The following is a 19679-nucleotide window of genomic DNA, read 5'->3' on the forward strand; positions in this document are numbered from 1 at the left end:
GTATATGCAGTTACATTGTCTTAATCGAAACATTGTCTTAATAGAATGAGATGCAAAAAATGAAACTCAGTAATTCCAACTCAAATGTGTCATCTCATCGGTGGCCTGGTGAAAGCTATGGAGCAGACTCTATGTCAGATAGCTATCAGAGAGCACAAAATCTTCATGAAGCTCCATTAACAGGTAAGTTGTTGCTGATTTTTTAATTAAACACTTAGCTAAACTGAGGTAGACTTGATAAAATATAGCAGAAATGTTTTAAGGTTCACAACTAAAACTGATCTCTGGGGAAAATCCATTCAAAACAACTGAATCTGGATATAACCTCTTCTGGTGTTCATTTTCAGTTGCTACTACTGGCCCATCCGTTTACTATAGCCAGTCACCTGCCTATAACTCTCAGTACCTTCTCAGAACTGCTGCAACCAATGTAACACCAACAAAGGTAAGGATGAATGTATTCATTCAAGCTGTTCCTACTGGTCTACATAAAAGAGTGATTTTGATCGTTTTGAATGACTGCTTGTAGTTGAATGTAACTGCATTCCATGGATAGCATTTGTTAAAATGGAGGTAGCTGATGATTGATCTTTCTGCTTTTTCTTTAATGTGGGGCTCAGGCAGAGCGGCTGGCAAAACAGGTCTGTAAATGTGCTAATGCGTGTCTCCTGCTGGGTACGTGTGATGGCACTTAAGTTTTTTCCCAAAAGTAATATAGGAAAGGAGCGTTTTGCTTATCAAAAAAAATCAAGCCTCAAAAACACCAAAGAGCCCGTTCATCTTTTGCTCCTCTTTAGTGCTTATTTTCAGATGCCATTCAAGATCTAAAATAATCAATTTAAGGTAAGCTCGTAAGTTTAAGTCTAAACTAATTTTAAAATGTGCACTGTTCTTAAGAGTGCATGTCTATGTGGGCTCTAGCATAGTAATACCTTGTTCTCTGTCATCATAACAAAAAAAAGGTGATTGTCACCTGCTATTTCTTTAGGCACCTGTCTATGGCATGAACAGACTTGCACCTCAGCAACATCTATATGCTTATCAACAACCAATTCATACACCACCTCTGCAAAACACCTCTGCGTGTGTGTTTCCCCAAGACCTATATGGCACATCTTTACGTTTTGACGCTCCTGGGATCATTTCTCCTCGTGGAGCTGGTGATTACTACAATTACAGTGTTCCACAGGCAAGCACAAACCCACAGCTCCCCGGACCTGGCTATTTCACAAAGCCTTCAGTTGCACCAGCAACTTTAAAACCTGCCGAATCAAAACCGATAGAATTTCCAAAATCTAAATTTGGACAGCCCGGAACAGCAGAAGGGTCAAAACCACGTCTGCCAACACCAGCACAGTCAAGTCAACCAACAACTTTTAAATTCAACACTAACTTCAAGTCTAATGATGGAGACTTTACCTTTTCTTCTCCTCAAGCTGCTGCACAGCCTGCTAATGCAGGATTTAACAGCAGTGAAAGCCTTTTAGGTCTTCTGACATCTGATAAACCTTCACAAGATGATAGATACGCCGAGCAAAAAGCAGTTAACCCCACAGCTAGTCAAAGAAACTCATTCAATTTTGGCAATAAACATATTTCAGGCATCCCTTTTACAGAAGGCATGGCACAGAATGCACATAAAAACTTAGCTTTTGAGAAGAGTGAAATGTTTAATTTCCAAGAACAAAACAAGTCTTTATTTATGACTCCAACTTCTGATTTGGCCAATAGAAGTCATGAAACGGAGGGAGGAAGCACCATTGGAGATGAGAATGACGATGGTCCTCATTTTGATCCTGTGGTGCCCCTCCCTGACAAGATCGAAGTGAAAACAGGAGAAGAAGATGAAGAACAATTCTTCTGCAACAGAGCCAAACTGTTTCGTTTTGATGCAGAATCTAAGGAATGGAAAGAAAGGGGTATTGGAAATGTGAAAATACTGAAGCATAAAGTTTCTGGCAAATTCCGTCTCTTAATGAGACGGGACCAAGTACTGAAAATCTGTGCAAATCACTACATAAATACCGATATGAAGTTAACTCCAAATGCTGGATCAGATAGGTCATTCGTATGGCATGCTTTGGATTATGCAGACGAGTTGCCAAAACCAGAGCAGCTTGCAATTCGGTTTAAAACACCAGAGGAAGCAATGCTTTTCAAAAACAAGTTTGAAGAGGCTCAGAACATTTTAAGAACCTTAGGATCAAATGTTGACACACCTGTGACTCAGAGTAGTGGGACTGCAAAAGAAATGACAAGTCAGGATATCAAGAAATCTAACGTATCGACCTCAGGGACCCTGAATTCTGTATTTCAATTTCCAAAAGATGGAGTGACCAGTGAATCTGGTAACAAAGTCAGTCTTCCTGACTTGTCATTCAGAAAGGAAGCTCAGCAAACGTTTTCTTCTGCTGGATTTGGACAGTCACCCTTGAAGAAGGCTCAATGGGAATGTAAGGTATGTTTAGTTCCAAATGACACAACTGCAAAGAATTGTGTATCGTGCCAAAGCCCAAATGCAGATACGTGGCAAGCACATGGCACCCCACCAACTGAATCTACTCCAAATTTCAAAGCCAGTGGTAACACTGCGCAGGACAAATTTGGTTCTGCCTTTGCTAAAAAAGAAGGTAAGTGGGACAGCAGCATGCGTTCAGTGAGAAATGAACCTGTTGCCTCCCAGAATCCAAGCAAAATGAATACAGAAGTATCTTCTCAAATTTCCTTTAAATTTGAGTTAGATGCTCCAAAGACTACTCAAAATGACTTAGGAACTGCTTTTTCTAAAAAAGAAGGTCATTTTGGACTAGGCCTACAGAGCACTCCCATTGAAGCCAATGATGAAAACTCTCATTCTGGCCAGAATCCTAAATCACAAAGTCAACCAAACGTGCCTGTGCCTCCTGTTCAGGCACTTCCAGCTCCCAGCCTCAGTTCTGGTGCTGATGCAACCAAGCCACAGAAGAATACGTTTGCTGAGCTTTTTGCTAAAAAGGAAGGCCAGTGGGATTGTAATACTTGTCTTGTAAGGAATGAAGGTTCTTCACCAGCCTGTGTAGCTTGTCAAACACCAAATCCATCTGCTAAGTCTGTTAGTGATGCTTCATCAGCATCTACTTCTGATTTGAAAAGTAAACTATCTGAACCTGCCAAAGGACAAATAGGAACAGGTTTTAAGTGTGATTTCTTAGGAAAGGGCTTTAAGTTTGGTCATGCTGAGCAAGGCAAGACACCAGCATTTACGTTTCAAATTCCTGCTGATTCTGAAGCAAAGTCTGCAAAGGAAGGATTTAACTTTTCAATGTCAGTGCCATCAAGTGGATTTAAATTTGGCATACAGGAACCTAGCAAAAATGCCACTAAGAAAGATGATCCATCCAAAGAGTGTGCAGCTGGCTTCTTAACAAATGTTGATGAAAAAGACAAAAAGGAACTGCCTTCAGATAGTGGAATTTCCCTCCAATCTCAAGAAACTGCAAGCAAGGAGAAAGTTGAGTTTGTTTTTGGCCAAAATAGCAGCACTTTTGCAGAGCTTGCAAAAAGTACTGCTGGGGAAGGCTTTCAATTTGGCAAAAAGGACCCTAACTTCAAAGGCTTCTCAGGTGCAGGTGAAAAGCTGTTTTCTTCGCAGCTTTCTAAAACGGATCACAAAGCCAGCACCTCTGCTGATCTTGGTGAGAAAGATGATGATGTGTATAAGACTGAGGATAGCGATGATATCCATTTTGATCCTATAGTTCAGATGCCTGAAAAAGTAGAACCGTTCACAGGAGAGGAAGATGAGAAAGTGCTATACTCACAAAGAGTGAAGCTGTTCAGGTTTGATGCAGAAACAAGCCAGTGGAAAGAACGTGGGGTGGGCAACCTGAAGATTCTTAAAAACGAGGTTAATGGCAAAGTAAGAATATTAATGCGACGTGAGCAAGTACTGAAGGTGTGTGCAAATCACTGGATAACAACAACAATGAACTTGAAACAGCTCTCTGGCTCTGACAAAGCATGGATGTGGATGGCCAGCGACTTCTCTGATGGTGATGCGAAGCTGGAACAGCTGGCAGCAAAATTCAAAACACCAGAGCAGGCTGAGGAATTCAAACAGAAGTTTGAAGAATGTCAGAGGCTACTACTAGATATACCACTACAGACACCCCACAAACTTGTCGATACAGGTAGGACAGCTCAACTTATACAGAAAGCAGAAGAAATGAAGAGTGGCTTAAAGGATCTCAAAACATTTCTGACAGATGACAAAACTAAACTGACAGAGGAGGAAAATGTCAACTCTGCTTCTGTCAGCAGTACTTCCGATTTGGTTGTAAAGCCCCAAGCTGAAAGTACCGGGCCTGCTCTGGAATGGGACAACTGTGATTTGCGTGAGGAAACATTGGATGACAGCGTAAGCAGCTCCGTGTATGCATCACCTCTTGCAAGTAGCCCTGTACGGAAAAATCTATTTAGATTTGGGGAGTCTACTACAGGCTTTAATTTCAGCTTTAAATCTGCCTTGAGCCCATCCAAATCTCCTTCCAAGCAAAACCAGAGTAGAACGTCTGTAGGCACAGATGAAGATTCTGATGTTACTCAAGACGAGGAGAGAGATGGGCAGTACTTTGAACCTGTGGTACCTCTGCCTGACCTCGTGGAGGTGACCAGTGGTGAGGAAAACGAGCAAGTTGTCTTCAGTCACAGAGCTAAACTCTACAGATATGACAAAGACACTAATCAGTGGAAAGAGAGAGGTATTGGGGAGATCAAGATACTGCAGAACTATGACGACAAACAAGTGCGTATAGTAATGAGAAGGGACCAGGTACTAAAACTCTGCGCCAATCACAGAATAACACCAGATATGAATATGCAACAAATGAAAGGAACTGATAGAGTGTGGGTGTGGACCGCGTGTGACTTTGCAGATGGAGAACGGAAAGTTGAGCTTCTAGCTGTGCGATTCAAACAGCAAGATGTGGCAGACTCTTTCAAGCAGATTTTTGATGAGGCAAAGAATGCCCAGGAGAAAGGAACACTGATAATACCCATTTCCTCTCGTGCCAATACACCAAAAGAATCTCCGTGTGGTAAAAATGCTGTAGCTGTACTGGAAGAAACTACTAAAGAAAGAACCGACCTCAGCCATGGCGATGATACTTCCGATACAACTGTAGAGGCCTCAGAGGTGTCGAGCACATCTGAAACGCCAACAAAAGCAGTGGTTTCTCCTCCGAAGTTTGTATTTGGATCTGAATCTGTCAAAAGCATTTTCAGTAATGAAAAGTCAAAGACATTCACATTTGGAAATACTTCGGCAACTGGCTCTCTCTTTGGGTTCAGCTTTACTCCTCCAAGAAAAGGCGAAAGCAGTATTCCAGCATCGCAAAAGGAAGCAGCTGGACCAAGAAGCTCCAGTGCACTGCAGAAGCCTCGAGACGGCAAGGCAGACAACTTGGCTACTTCAGCACATGATGGGCCTGCCAACTTCTCATTTAGAATTCTGGAAAAAGGTGAGTATCCTTTGAACTAATATTTTTTTTTCAGCTATGCAACTTATTAAGCAGTTATCTCCTAATGCTACTCACACAACTTTTTTGTCCCAATAATACACCTCTCTTTCTTTCCAGCATACTTTCTCTCCCCTTCTTTTGAGGAGGGGGCAGTGAGGGAGGGGTTGTGATGGGTTAGCTTCCTACCATTCCAAGACTGTTTAACCAGATGATAGTATATAATTTGCATTCTAGTCTCAGACTTACGAAGACAAACTGTTTCTTAACTAAAGTATAATAAAGTGTGGTGGCAGAGATGTTAGCCGTGGTTTATTCAGGTAAGTAGGGTAAGCTAGTATAGCATTAAACATGAATTTTCCTACTGTGACACGTAGCTAGTACAGAATGCTTCCAAAGCTTAGATAAGTGTTCCCCTCTCCCCCTTTATAAGTACAGTTAAACACTTATATCCAAACAATTTATTTTTTAGGATTTAATTTTAGCCTTTTTAAATCTAATCCAATGGCCTTTTGGACAAGCACACCTTCTTTGCAACCTGACGGTAAAGGTATTTACATGCTGCACTAAATGTGTGATAAAAACACTTTAGCAGGCATGGACAGTAACCCAACTGTAGCACAGCAGTTGGCTTAGTAATCCTTACAATTAGCATGCATGCTGGAAGAGAGTACTTAAAATTCTGTGTCTGACTACTTCATTTGTCAGGTAAGAGAATGCCTTTGATGTGTGAGCACGATGGATGGTCCTTTTCATGCTTTTGGCATGTTTGTTTGTCTTACTTTTCCAGGGTGTTCAGAAACCTGCCTTGCACTTCTTCACAGTTTTACTGAACACACACATATCACATCTATAAAATTCTCTTTTACTAAAGGAATTATATTCTCTTTTTGTTATTTTTAAAGTGTGATTCTCTTCCTACCTGAGGTCTTCCATTTCAGTGAAATATGCTTGAAGATTTCTAGACATGTTAACCAGTAAAACTTTAAATATATTCAAGCTCTGTGCTGGAAATGCTTAATTCATTTTCCTTATTATCAATGTTAACTTCTGCAATCTTAAAAACAAGGCGTAGGCAGAGATGAGAGAGCCAAATTTAGCTACTGTTTACATGCACGTGCTTCATGTATAATATGAAGTCCACCTTAGTTAGCCAAACAGCTTTTGCTGATGTAACCACCTTGTTTACATCCAGAACCCTTAACCAAAATTACACCTTACAGCTTGATTGTGTCATCATAAGATGTTAAAAACAGTACTTCTTGTAAGTTATGCTTGCTGGAAGCATACTCAAGCTAATGCAGTTATGCAAGGGCAGTTTAATTTGTATTTCCATTGGGAGAAGGGAAGGTGTTTTTAAAGAATTGAAATAAAAAATCATATGCTTTTCTGGTACTTCAGACAGTTCATTTCTGCTTTCCTGATAACTAGGATAGGGTTATATTACCTTCAGTGTAGCTTTTGGTTTTGTTTTGAGCTCTGACTGGCTTAATAGCAAATGACTTCAAGAAGTCCTGTCTGAATTAGTTTTTCACGTCTACATAAATATAATTTGAGAGCTTCTCATGGGGAACATCTTCCCAGGGAATGGTTTCTGAGTTTTGCTAGGGCAAGGTTCAAAAGAAATTGAACCTCATAAGTCATTTTCCATTGAGGTGCAAAACAACTATTTTTTTCTTTTCTTCAGCTCTTTTCATGAGCTTTTCTCAAGTATTTTAACAATTTTAATTCATAGTTACATCAATTGCATGTGTTAAGTTTTAAACTTCAGTGTTTTTATATTTAGCAGGTACTCACTGGTATGTTTGGGGGGGATAAAACAAAATTACTGTGACTAGCTGGATATTTATGTCTACGTGATCTTTATATCCAAGCTGAAATAAAAGCAAAAATATAATACATCAGTGAAACTGCTTGCAACTGTTGTGCGTGGTATTGCTCTTTATTCTGTTCCTTCCATATGCTAACAATTGTGTGGATTTTTTTCTCTGAGTAGAAAGTGGTATTGTCCCAAAATCAACAGCCTTTTAAGAATATACTGTACACGTGCATGGCACTGTTTTCATTGCAGCCTGTGAAGATACATTTAATCTGTTTACAGCATTTTTAAATAAGCAAAGTTAACTTGTGGAGAGGCTGAGTAGAAACTGATTTAAGTGATCCCATGAACATCTCGCTCATTCTTCATATTCTGAAGTCAAATGCATGTTGTAATCCTTTCTGTTGCTGAAGTGTTTTGTCACTTCAAGTGGTTGCTTGAATTGCTGGGATTTTAATCAGTGTTTGATCAGTGTGTGAAGAACTTTACCTGGGTATTGATCTGAACTGACTTCTTGACATTTGTTTTATTCAGTTTTTAGATTTACTCAACCAAAGTGAGGCACTTGCTTAACTAATCTGAATGAATAAAGCATGGGCTAGCAGGCAGCATATGTGCCTACCTTAGTAACACAGTACTTGATAATACCACTAACCCTTAAATTGGCTAGGGCTAGTGAGTTGTTTTTTGTTTTGTTTTGTTTTGTTTTTTTTTTGCATGAGGTTTGGAGAAAATATGAAATCATATGTAACTTAATCGTGATAGGAACCTAGAAATTTGTTGCTCAAAAATTTTATCCTGCTGCATTTACCTTATACAGGCTCAGAAGAGCTATTGAGATCTAAAAAAATGACCTAAAAGGATGCCTTTATAAGCCTGCTGGCTATGGGTTTGAGCTACTCTTTGCTATATTAGGAACCTGAAGTGATTTACTCCCTTTGATTAGAAATTAATCAGCTGGGACAAATGTGAAGCACACAACACTGCGAAAGCACTTATAATTGAACTGGGGCTTAGAACTTCGAAATGCTGCTTTTATTTTAGTACTACTTAGGTTCCTTTATTCTGCTGGAAGATACAAATGGGAAAGCTACTTTTAAAAGCAGCTTTATTTTAATATGTCAGTTGTGCCAGAGTATCAAGGGGCATGTCTATGAACACTAAATTTATCATCTCTCCATGTCATCTTTTGCAGAAATGAATGTCAAAATGCTTGAGCAGGAAAATCAGTATTCCTCAGGAACTGATTAGTTCCTAGCTGAAGCTTTAGGTTCCAGCTTGACTATGTTGTGCCACAAAGCTGGCAAATACTTTCTTATGAAAAGGACAGTGAGCTTTTGAGAGCCCACTTTAAATTCTGCTGAACATCTTAATGCAGACCTCTACTGCAGTATGTTACCATGTTATCAAGTGGGCTAACTTACTAAAGCAATCAAATAATTCTTGGAAACAGATAATATATGGATATTGATGTGCTTATGGGGTAGTTCTTCTTAATAGTTAACCAATGTGTTTCTCTCAAACCTTTACTTCGTAATTTACCCCTCTAAACAAAAACAAGTGAAAGGAACTCCACATGTGACCCTTAAACTGATACATCCTTCCTCTTTGCTTCCATTCTATTATGCATAAAGATGTGAGATTACTAGCTTTAACCTTTGATTAGCAGTGTTTATTCAGCAAAAGTGGAATAGGCAACTTGATGTTGGAGAGCAGAAGAAGCTGTATAATAAAATCGGAGGTAGTGTTTGTCCTTGCTGGAAAGCTAGTTAAACTTCAGGCTGATAGCAGTATTTTGTTATTCCAGTAACATGAAGCTATAAGATTACTCTTAAAACACTAAAAGTTTCAGTAGCAGCTGCTGTCGTAATAAGTTGAGATTAGTTAGTAAAAAGCTCAAATTTCTCGTAAGTAATTTGACGTAAGTTCTGCTCAGTTGCTATTTAATATTTTCTGGAACTTCAAACACTTAAAGCAATTCAATAGTAGTTGCTGTAGATGGCTTTACATTTTCTTTCTCAGTCCTGCATTTTTCCTCTCTCTCTGTGAATGACACCTATATGGCTCTTTTTCTACCATCTTATTTTGTTTGATGTAAGGACATAAATAATCCTTGTAACATTATAAAAATGCAGGTTTGTTCCTGATCTGAGGCTTGAATTTCAAAGGCAATAAAACAGATTGTAGTTTGGCATGTAGTTTAGAAATTCTTAAGTTGTAGCATGCTTTGTCCTAGCATTCTGTAACTTTAACTGTTGTTTCCTGTGGATGAATAAAAACATGTAGGATCTGAATATGTTTCTAACCACCTAAGAATTAATTCAGCTCCGTAATAATGGCAGTGTCGGACTAATAATGTTGCTGTCTGTTCTAAAATAATTTAGTTTTAATGCTTTGTTCATTTTCTGTACAAAGCTGAGGAGAAGAAGACAGTGCCAGAAGATGATCTTCCATCTGATGAGGTTATAATTGTTTACGAGTTAACACCTACCCCTGAGCAGAGAGCTCTCGCTGGCTTTCTTAAACTACCTTCAACATTCTTCTGCTATAAGAATAAGCCTGGATATGTGAGTGAGGAGGATGATGGTAAGGAGTGTCAAAATTGATTTTTGTATTGCCTTTTTGTCAGGAAAGCGTATAATACTATTAGAAACAATAGACACTCTAATACTGGTTTCGAACAGTGGGCAGTAATGTTTGTGTTATCGTCATTTGTGCCAAAGATGTACACTTGGGTCTTCAAGACAGAACAAGGGAGGGCCAGGAATGACAAAAAGGAATTTGCATTGGGGCTATATGGGTGCTCACGCTCATTGCTAATGTAGTCGGTTAGGTAGGACTAAATATTCGAGCAAGAGGCGTATCTATAAGTATTTTTTAGAGTTGAGTGTGAGGCAGCCTTTATCAAAAATGAAAGTGCTCAGGTTCCCTAAATGGTGGACTGGCTTCTCTTTATTCTAAACTAAATTCTTAATAGAGAAACTGAATATTTTACATAAACTCTCATTGTATTTTACATCAACTCTCATTGTAAACTCCTCTTAATTTACTTAGTAGCAATTTGTTAAATTGCAGTTCTGAAGCGTTTCACTCAACAGGAAATAGGAGATGATGAGCAGCCTCCCACAAAGATCCAGGCTTGCTAGATTTTATACAAAAGCTTTTCCATCTCCCTTCCCAATTCTGTTTAGTGGTACTCTTAATAAAATGAACAAGAAATAGATTTTCTGAAAGCATGAAACCTATACCAGACATCTAGACTGAAAAAGAACCAAGTGTACCAAAGCACTCACTTGCAAAATAGGAAGTGAAAGCTTACTTGCTGGTGAGTAAAACTTAATAAACATTAGCAGAAGTTATGTGTGCTCGTTAGGCTTGTGAGTCTGAAGGGCTTAACAGACTTCTCTGTACTTGGAGGATATTTGAGAACTTACATTTGTTTCCTATACTTAAGATGAAGACTATGAAACAGCTGTTAAAAAACTTAATGGAAGACTCTATCCAGAAGGGAAAAGGAAATCACAAGGTCCTGCAAAAGATACGTCTGAAAAGACAACAGGTAACTTGTTTATACTGAGATTTAAGCTCTAAATCTGGAGGACACCAGGGCTCTGAGGTTAATTTGATTTTTCCTGAGATAGTTTTAGGAATACTTGCACTGGAATCAGAAAAGCTGCAGCTTAAAATGCACCTTTAACCACAGTATGTTGAATTGTTAGCAGTTAGTAGTACCTGAATGAAAAGAAAAAAGACTTAGGCCCATTTTTAGAGGGCCTCTAAGCAAGAACATCAAACTGTCTTCTTACCTGGAAACTTCTGTCTTTATTCTGAATACAGACAGCTGAGGTTTGCAAGATGCCTTTGAAAGACCAAAAGAAAAAACAAACAGAAAAAAAAACCTTGTCTGCAGCTGTAAATGCTCATTAATTCTGCAGACTTAAATTATAAGCATGTGAATTAATACTGTTCAATAAGGAAAAAAGTACTTGGTCTCAGTAGTAATAATACAAGTGTAGAAGACATAATGCTGCTGTTTGAAAAGTTCTTGAAGTCTTACTTTACGTTGTCCTGTGTATCACGATGTTATTTGATAACATAGTTGCCCCAAATTCTCTCAGTAGTTAGCTGCCTTACCAGCTCTCTTCTACTAATTTTTTTGCAGGAGACATCACAGGCAAAACTGAGTTGAAAACCAAAGGAGAATGTGTTACTGCTCAGGAAAAGAAAACAACTCCTGATGTATGAACTAAGTCTTCATAGAACTTTTTGTCATTGAATTTGTAGAAGTATTTTCACACTTGTGAGACTTGACACTTTTCACTTTGTGAGGAAGAAAACCATATATTGGGGGAAAAGTTATTTGACTCCTCTGACTGTACCTCAAGTCTTTGACACAGAAACTGAGGTTCAGACCTGAAGTTTGTCAGGGAGAGAAAGGAGGTGCAGCTGTTTTCCTAATATAAACAGCCTTGGCTAGAAATATCCCTGTGAATATGTATGCGGGAATTAATTGATTTCAAAGAAATTGTGTCTTTGCGGAAGCATTCTGCTTCAACGGTAGTTGGGTCTCTTGTAAAGTTAGTGTCCAATGTGTAGTAAGCCTCAGAAAAAAGAATTAATAAAACTGTCAGAAAGCTTCCAACAACAATTTTTTTCCCTAGCTGTTTACAACTCTTACTTTTTTTTTTTATGCAAATCGAGGTGGCCATCTTTAATTTCATCTCATGTGGGCCCCTGATTTCTAGTTGTTTCCAGAATGAACCCACCTTAATTTCAGGAGAACTTGTTGCCACCTATGTTGTCTGTAGGAGGCATAGTTGCATAGATGCACAGCTTGTTTCTGTCCAGAGTTTCCAGAAAATATTGGCTGAAAGGAGTAATGAGCAGTTCTGAAGCATTAGAAGCACTGTAGCAAAGTGGGAGTCAGAACTTAATATGGTGCCAATTTCATGGTACCTTCAGTATTGCTGTTGTAGTTTAAGAAACTGATAGCACTGTGGGGGGGGGGGGAGTTCTTTGTTATGACTGTCATTATTGTCCTGAGTTAAAGTGGTTTGAATATTAGGTTCCTTCTTGCTTATTTGCTTATTGCTTTACTCTTTAGTCAACTTCTCAGGATGATGAAGTTACCAGTTCTACCAATTTAGTCCCTGCCATTAAAGAAGTCCCTGCCATTAAAGAAGTCCCAGCAACATCAGCTGTCCCTGCCATTAAAGAAGTCCCAGCTCCATCAGCTGTCCCAGCCATTAAAGAAGTCCCAGCTCCATCAGCTGTCCCAGCCATTAAAGAAGTCCCAGCTCCATCAGCTGTCCCAGCCATTAAAGAAGTCCCAGCTCCATCAGCTGTCCCTGCCATTAAAGAAGTCCCAGCAACATCAGCTGTCCCTGCCATTAAAGTCCCAGCTCCATCAGCTGTCCCAGCCATTAAAGAAGTCCCAGCTCCATCAGCTGTCCCAGCCATTAAAGAAGTCCCAGCTCCATCAGCTGTCCCAGCCATTAAAGAAGTCCCAGCTCCATCAGCAGTCCCAGCTCCATCAGCAGTCCCAGCTCCATCAGCTGTCCCAGCTCCATCAGCTGTCCCAGCCATTAAAGAAGTCCCAGCTCCATCAGCAGTCCCAGCTCCATCAGCAGTCCCAGCTCCATCAGCAGTCCCAGCTCCATCAGCTGTCCCAGCCATTAAAGAAGTCCCAGCTCCATCAGCTGTCCCAGCTCCATCAGCTGTCCCAGCTCCATCAGCTGATGTGAAGCCTGTAAACCTAACAAATAAAAAAGAAAGTGAATCAGCTTCTTCAGTGTCATCTCAAGGTAAAGTCAATGGTAGGTATAATGTGGTTTTTTTTTTTTTTTTAGGAGCTTAAGTGTGCTTTTCTGTAGAACAGTTCGTCTAATCTAGCTGTTGCATTGGACAGATGTAGTAGCAATATTGAATTTGAAGCATGAGTACTAATCTAGTGAAAACACGAGGGGGACTGCAAGTATCTCAGTGTTTCAAATTCTGATATGGTCAGATAAGACTGCTACAGAGCAATGCTATTGGTTTATTATTAACTGCTATGTGACTACTTATCAAAGTGATAAATCAAAGCAAGTACTTATCAAACTGAACATAACTCAGACTTAATATCTCTTAATTTATGGGAAGGGAAGAGTATTGTAGAGAGTTCTCCCAGTTTATTCTTGTTGACTACATGACATGATAAATGTTTTCCCTAAAGAATTAGAAAAGCATTTGACTTTCCCATCTTGTTTGATAGAAGGCAAAATCATCTCACTTGGATTCAACAGTACCTCAGAATTGTCATTTGCAGATCTGGCTTCCAGAAGCTCTGGAGACTTTGCTTTTGGGTCAAAAGGTGAGTTAAGCCTCTGAGACGGATACTGAACAGGACTTCTGCTTCATACAGAATACCTTTGTGCACCAAGCTTCTGCATATTGTCAAATTACTGTACTTCTCAGCAAAACGTTTAAAGTGCATGTCTCTTAACTGTAGATAAAGATTTCAAATGGGCAAATACTGGAGCAACCGTATTTGGAGCACAGACACCCAGAAAAGGAGATGAAGATGAAGGTGATAGCGGTGATGAAGTCGTACATAATGATGATATCCACTTTGAGCCTATTGTTTCCTTACCAGAGGTAAAGAAACTTCCAGAATATAAAAGAACATTAAGATAAGCATATCTGCTAAAAAAAGGAAATGTATAAAAATGCTTTACTTGACTACTTATGCTTCCTATCTGTTGTGCTTTGGTCCTTTTTTTGTCTGCTGCCTGTGTAGAATCTGGTGCTGTTCTAAATCCTGGTACAACTTCTGCTGGGGGAAGGTATCAGTTGCATCAGTTAATGATACAAAATTTCAGGGTATTATATCTTCACTCAGTGTAGATCATGAAAATTTGTACAAGTAACTTCTAAAAAGTAAAATTGTTTCATTACACCATATTTGAAAAACAAGGTGTGTTGGGAGGGACTTGAACAATTGTCACTGCTAATGCAACTCAGTTAGGATTTTCTATTGATGACTTGTAGTTTCAGTTCTCTGAAAGCCACCCAGTTTGAAATTTTTGCTCTAAGATAGGTGAGAGACTTCTAGAATCACTGAACGTTAAAGGTGTGGCACAATTAACTGCACAAGGCTATGGAAACCATTATTTTTAATTTGAAAAGAAATAGTTTTTCAAGAAGTAGAGCCTTAAACTTCAGTAAAGCTTAACTTTAGGTAGTCTTCTGTAACTTTCTGAGGCTTGATGCAGTTCCTTGTTTCTGGATTTGGTATTTAGCCTTAGTGCGTATAACAAGGTGAAAAAAGTTCGAGATGGTTATAGCCTGTCTTTCTGTAAATAATAAAATTTAATTACAGATCAATGTAATTATTAAAGAACACTACCACAGCACAAATAAACAATATGTAGTATCCTTTAATTTGAACAGCTAATCTGATTGTAGTTTGTAATGTGCTTTCCTTCTTTCTTAAAAAAAAAAAAAATAAATAAAAAAATATTGTGTGCGTTTCCTCATCCGTTTGTCATATTAGGACTCCTGTGGCTTTCTTTCTTGCCTTACTTGTTTTGTTTCGTGTCTCCTTCAGTGTCACTTCTCCCTTCAGAAAAGTTTGTTTGTCACTTATTTCTGCAGTTCTCTCAAGTCTTCCATATCTTTGGAAGATGACTTAACTAAAGGGTGTTAGAGACCAGTAATACGCATATGTAAAGTAACAAGGAGCTACAGCTGTCAGCCCTCAATTTACTATTCACAGTTGATATTTATTCTGTTCAGATGCAAATGTTAAGTTCTTTAACAATCTTGAAAAGGTAATGCCCAGAATGCCAGTAGTACTGTATTCTCACTTCAGTGTGCACATCATTCGGCACATACGAAATTTTCTGGGGGAACATGCCAGAACACTCGATAGCTTTCGTAAAAAAGAAAAATGCACACAAAAAGTAAAGCCTCATGCAGCATGAGGAAGTAGTGTTGCAGTGCTAGAATTCATTTCAAACACTGGGGCTCATTGGGCTCCTAAATTCTGAAAAGCTTGGGCGTTTCATTTATGTCCATGATGAATATCTGTAGAGCTGTCGGCACAAAACCATTCAAGAAAGGAAAACATGAAATAATTTCCCATTGTAATATGTCAGAACCATGATAAGTGTGTAATATGTAATTCTGTTGGTGACAGCAGTTCTGGGAAATCATAGGTACTCTACTGTGCTGTGTTCTAGGTGGAAGTAAAATCAGGAGAAGAAGATGAAGTAATTCTTTTCAAAGAGCGAGCCAAACTGTACAGGTGGGACAGAGATGCTACTCAGTGGAAGGAGCGTGGTGTTGGAGAGATAAAGATCCTATTTAATTCTCTGAAGACATCTTACAGAGTCTTAATGAGAAGGGAACAAGTTCTTAAAGTGTGTGCAAACCACGTAATCACTAATGAAATGAATTTAGTACCTTCAGATACATCAAACAATGCTTTAATTTGGACAGCCACAGATTATGCAGGTGGGTTGTTTTGGTGTTTTTTCACTTTTTTAAAATATCTTTGTGTGGCTTTTTTCTGAGGAGACTATACCAAACAAAAGCTACTTGTATCTGACTATTCTGAATTAGAGCTAAAGAAACCTGTTCTTGGATTTGTTTTCAGATGGGGAGCTAAAAGTAGAACGACTTGCAGTCAAGTTTAAAGATCCACAAATAGCTGCTAATTTCAAGAATGTATTTGAAAGCTGCCAAAGAAGTATTTCCAATTTGAAGAACAGACTGCCAGAAGGACTGTCCAAGGACACCAATCCCGTTGTTTATTTTGAAGTTTCTGCTGATGACAAACCTTTAGGACGTGTAACCATGGAGTTGTTTTCAAATATTGTCCCTCGAACAGCTGAAAATTTCAGGGCCCTGTGCACAGGAGAGAAAGGATTTGGATTCAAGAACACCAGATTTCACAGAATAGTTACTGACTTTGTGTGTCAGGTAAGCATAACGTGAAGACTTTTTGAGGGAACGAAACCCATCTGGTCTAACAGTGCCACTACAAAAATCACAGGATAGCACTTGCTCAGTGGCAGCGTGAATCTAGAGTCCAAGATACTCTTACTTGTCCTTTCTCTACAAGGAGACAAGCAATGGTGTAAGCAGCACATGCTGCCCTAAGCTGAATGCTCTTTAACTGTTTGCCAGCTGCCTGATGCTGTTAGTGCTGCCATTTTAGTGTAGAAGAAATAATGGAGATAGAGATTTCTTCTTCCCACAGACAAGGGGCCTGTTGCTGAACAGAAGCAGTAAGTAAAGCTTCCCAAAACGAACATTCAGAGCCATCTCTTTCCACAGAGAGGAGCTACCATATTGCTCACCTGCTAAGAACACTTAACTTTCCACCTTTTGATGAACACTTGATATTTCAGATGACCTGCACTGCAAAATCAATATTCCATATATTTTAAATGCTCCAATTTCAGTCTAAAAGGTCTTCTATCTCTTGTATCATGCAGTGGCTTTGTCCTAAAAATACTCAGAGTTCTCAATATCCTCCTGCATTGCTTGTGAATCCCGATGTAGGCAACATTGCTGCTAAACCTTCGCGTGCATTTAGTAGCACTAGCAAGTTCTTCATAATTTCTGAAGGCTTAGGAGATTGGTATCTGCTCACGTATACCTTCCCTTCGTTCCTAAAAGTCTTCCAAATATTCAGTATGAGGTATAATGACTTAAAACAGGTAAGATAAACTGAATTCCTTACATGCTACAATAATGCTTTTGCATAATGCTACATCCCTCAAGGCAGGGCACAATCGTTTCCAAATTCAGAAATGGATAGCAATATACAAATGGCTTGTCATCAGAGTAAAAAACTCTCCAGTCTTGACTGGGTATTAAGTGAATCTGAAGTATGACTATCATTGTTCTTTTCTTTAAACTTTCTGCACAGAAGCTGGAAAGTTCTGATCAGTGGTAACATGACCTTTTCTGGGTGGTCAGTTTCGTGCCTGCAGGGACTAAGTGAGAATAGAGATAATCGTGGTTGCCAGTTGTAAGGGCCGAGTGAAGCAGGAAACAGAAAGTGGGAATGACCAGCTTAGAGTAGTTTCCATGTGGAACAAAGATAAAATGCTGTGTTCAGGATAAATGAGGAACATTCCAGTAATGCTTTGTTACTTTGAGCAAATCTGCTGAAGGTGGAAAGCCTTATATCCAAGTAAATATAGTACTTGTGATAACTAAGAATGAGGTTTTACCTGTGTTTTTTGAACAAAAACTCTATTTTGGAAAGAATGTAACTGTGCTATTGGTCGATGTTCTTGAACATCATGATGTTCGTGATGATCTTGTTCTTTGGGACTTGAAAGTAAACGCTGTGCCTTTTTTTTAAGGGAGGTGATATAACTAACCATGATGGAACAGGTGGACGGTCAATTTATGGAGATGCATTTGAAGATGAGAACTTTGAAGTGAAGCACACGGGTCCTGGATTGCTGTCAATGGCAAATAGGGGTCGGGATACAAATAACTCTCAGTTCTTCATAACACTCAAAAAAGTAGAAGCCTTGGACTGTAAACATGTGGTGTTTGGTTTTGTGAAAGATGGAATGGATGTTGTGAAAAAGATCGAATCCTTTGGTTCTCCCAAAGGGTTAGTAAGTGGAAGAGTTGTCATTACAGACTGTGGGCAAATATAGAATTCTGGCTTTTGAGTATACAGATGTTCTAGCAGTATAAATCAGTATTTAGATGTTATTGATTAATTATTTCAACTTCTTTAAAAAGGACACTTCTGATGTATAAATGTAAAATTGCAGCTTATGGTTGTTTTTTATGTGTTCTAATTGATTTTTTTTGCATGTTAAATAAGTTCAGACACTGGCATATTTCGGGTGTATTTGTGTTATGACATATTTGTATTGAATGTCAAATTTTAAAAATTAAATCTTAGTCTTGTTAAAATAACTATTGTTTTCACTTTGGCTTGCTGAAGAGCAATTTGCATCATGTGTTGTGTACTTATTTTGAACATGCTAATTGATGTTGATGGTCAGACTGAAGGCCTTTGAAATGTCATTCTTATTCTGATGAGCAATGAGGAAGCTGAGGCAGCTGGGTAGGTGCTGGTCAGGTGGATGCTGTTTTGTGCTGTCTGCAGGCTCTTTGGCACTTGAGTACTTTGAAAGGTAAAAAGCAGTTCTTATGTGCAGTCTGACACAGGATTTAGTTCATACTTGCTCAGGCGATTACCTTCCAGACCCACATCATTTTTGTACACGGTATGTTAAAGTGGCTGGTAACTTTTAGTGACAACCATTTCCTGGAGTGTTATTTGGAAAGCTGTGGTGCAGAGGGGGAACGTGCATGGGTAAGTTTTATTTTTAACTTCTCTCTTACAGCTCAGCGCCAGGACTATCAGTATTTTTTTTTTCAGAACTACTGCCTCGCCGTTCATACATGAAGTTAGAGATGATTATAGACATCACATATTTCTGTCACGCACTATATCTTCGTATCATGCTTTACTTCTGAGGATAGTGAGAGCAACCCTTCCCACAGCCTCTCCAGGGAACGCTGCTTACACAAGCATTACCCTGCACGCCCCTAGCGCACAGATTTCACCCGTGCCTGCGTTACACGGAGCTGTAACCCAACAGCGAGCCTCTCCCCTGCTCGTCCCCGTTTCAGCTCCACAGCACGGGACGAGGCCCCGCCGTTGTCCCCGTTAGCCCCCTCCGCCCGCCCCGGCCCCTCTGCGCCCGCAGCGGCCGCCTCAAGCGCCGCCTCTTGCGCCTGCGCACAGGGCCCCGGCGAGGGCGGGCGGTGCCACAGCGGGTCCCGGCGCGAGCCGCTGAGGGGGCCGGGGGAAGGCAGCGGGAAGCCGCCCCCAGGGGCTGCGGCCCCGCGCGGTGGAAGGGGCGGGGGGGGGCTCATCCTCGTCTGGGCGTGGTTTTGCCCCCGCAATCCGCTGTCCCGGGTTGTAAGCATCCGCAGAACGCAGCCTGAGGGGCTTGGTGCTTAGCTTTTGCCTAGAAGTCCTCCAATTCCCCTGTCGGTTGGGTCTAGTGACGCGTGGGTTGTCTTCGCAGTTTTAAGTCACGTATGAAGCACGTCCATGACACGTTTCTTCCCTATCTGCTGCTGCTGCTCCAGCAATTGCTGCTCTGAAAACGTGCTGGCAGTGCTTGTGAGCTTTCCTGAAGCCTCGTGATCAGGCTTTTTCAAAGAGTAGGAGCCTTTCCTATCTAGCCAAGCAAAGAATCAAAGCCCTAGTTCGTAAGAGATCGCCACATGACCAGAGTAATTTATGATGGCTATCATTTCCCCGGCAATGTTACATGTTAATGTAATGCACCAGAGAATGCAAGGTCCATTGCACCAGTATGAATAAATGA

General features: G+C 39.9%; 2 protein-coding genes across 2 annotated transcripts in view; both read left to right on the forward strand.

Annotated features, from left to right (window-relative positions):
- LOC116489741 (ranBP2-like and GRIP domain-containing protein 3) overlaps positions 1-18249 on the forward strand; it is a 34915-nt gene extending 16666 nt beyond the window's left edge. The window contains exons 18-29 of the mRNA XM_032188355.1: positions 45-183; positions 348-445; positions 989-5498; positions 9730-9900; positions 10769-10873; positions 11477-11553; positions 12419-13130; positions 13568-13666; positions 13805-13950; positions 15537-15810; positions 15953-16278; positions 17676-18249. Coding sequence (XP_032044246.1) covers positions 45-183; positions 348-445; positions 989-5498; positions 9730-9900; positions 10769-10873; positions 11477-11553; positions 12419-13130; positions 13568-13666; positions 13805-13950; positions 15537-15810; positions 15953-16278; positions 17676-17981 — 6963 coding nt within the window. The 3' untranslated portion in view covers positions 17982-18249. The remainder of the gene's footprint in view (positions 1-44; positions 184-347; positions 446-988; positions 5499-9729; positions 9901-10768; positions 10874-11476; positions 11554-12418; positions 13131-13567; positions 13667-13804; positions 13951-15536; positions 15811-15952; positions 16279-17675) is intronic.
- CCDC138 (coiled-coil domain containing 138) overlaps positions 4308-19679 on the forward strand; it is a 36854-nt gene continuing 21482 nt past the window's right edge. The window contains exon 1 of the mRNA XM_032188368.1: positions 4308-4312. The gene's annotated coding sequence lies outside the window, so the exon portion shown is untranslated. The remainder of the gene's footprint in view (positions 4313-19679) is intronic.

The sequence above is a fragment of the Aythya fuligula genome, chromosome 1 (genome assembly GCF_009819795.1).
Source record: "Aythya fuligula isolate bAytFul2 chromosome 1, bAytFul2.pri, whole genome shotgun sequence".
NCBI classification, from domain to species: Eukaryota; Metazoa; Chordata; class Aves; order Anseriformes; family Anatidae; genus Aythya; species Aythya fuligula.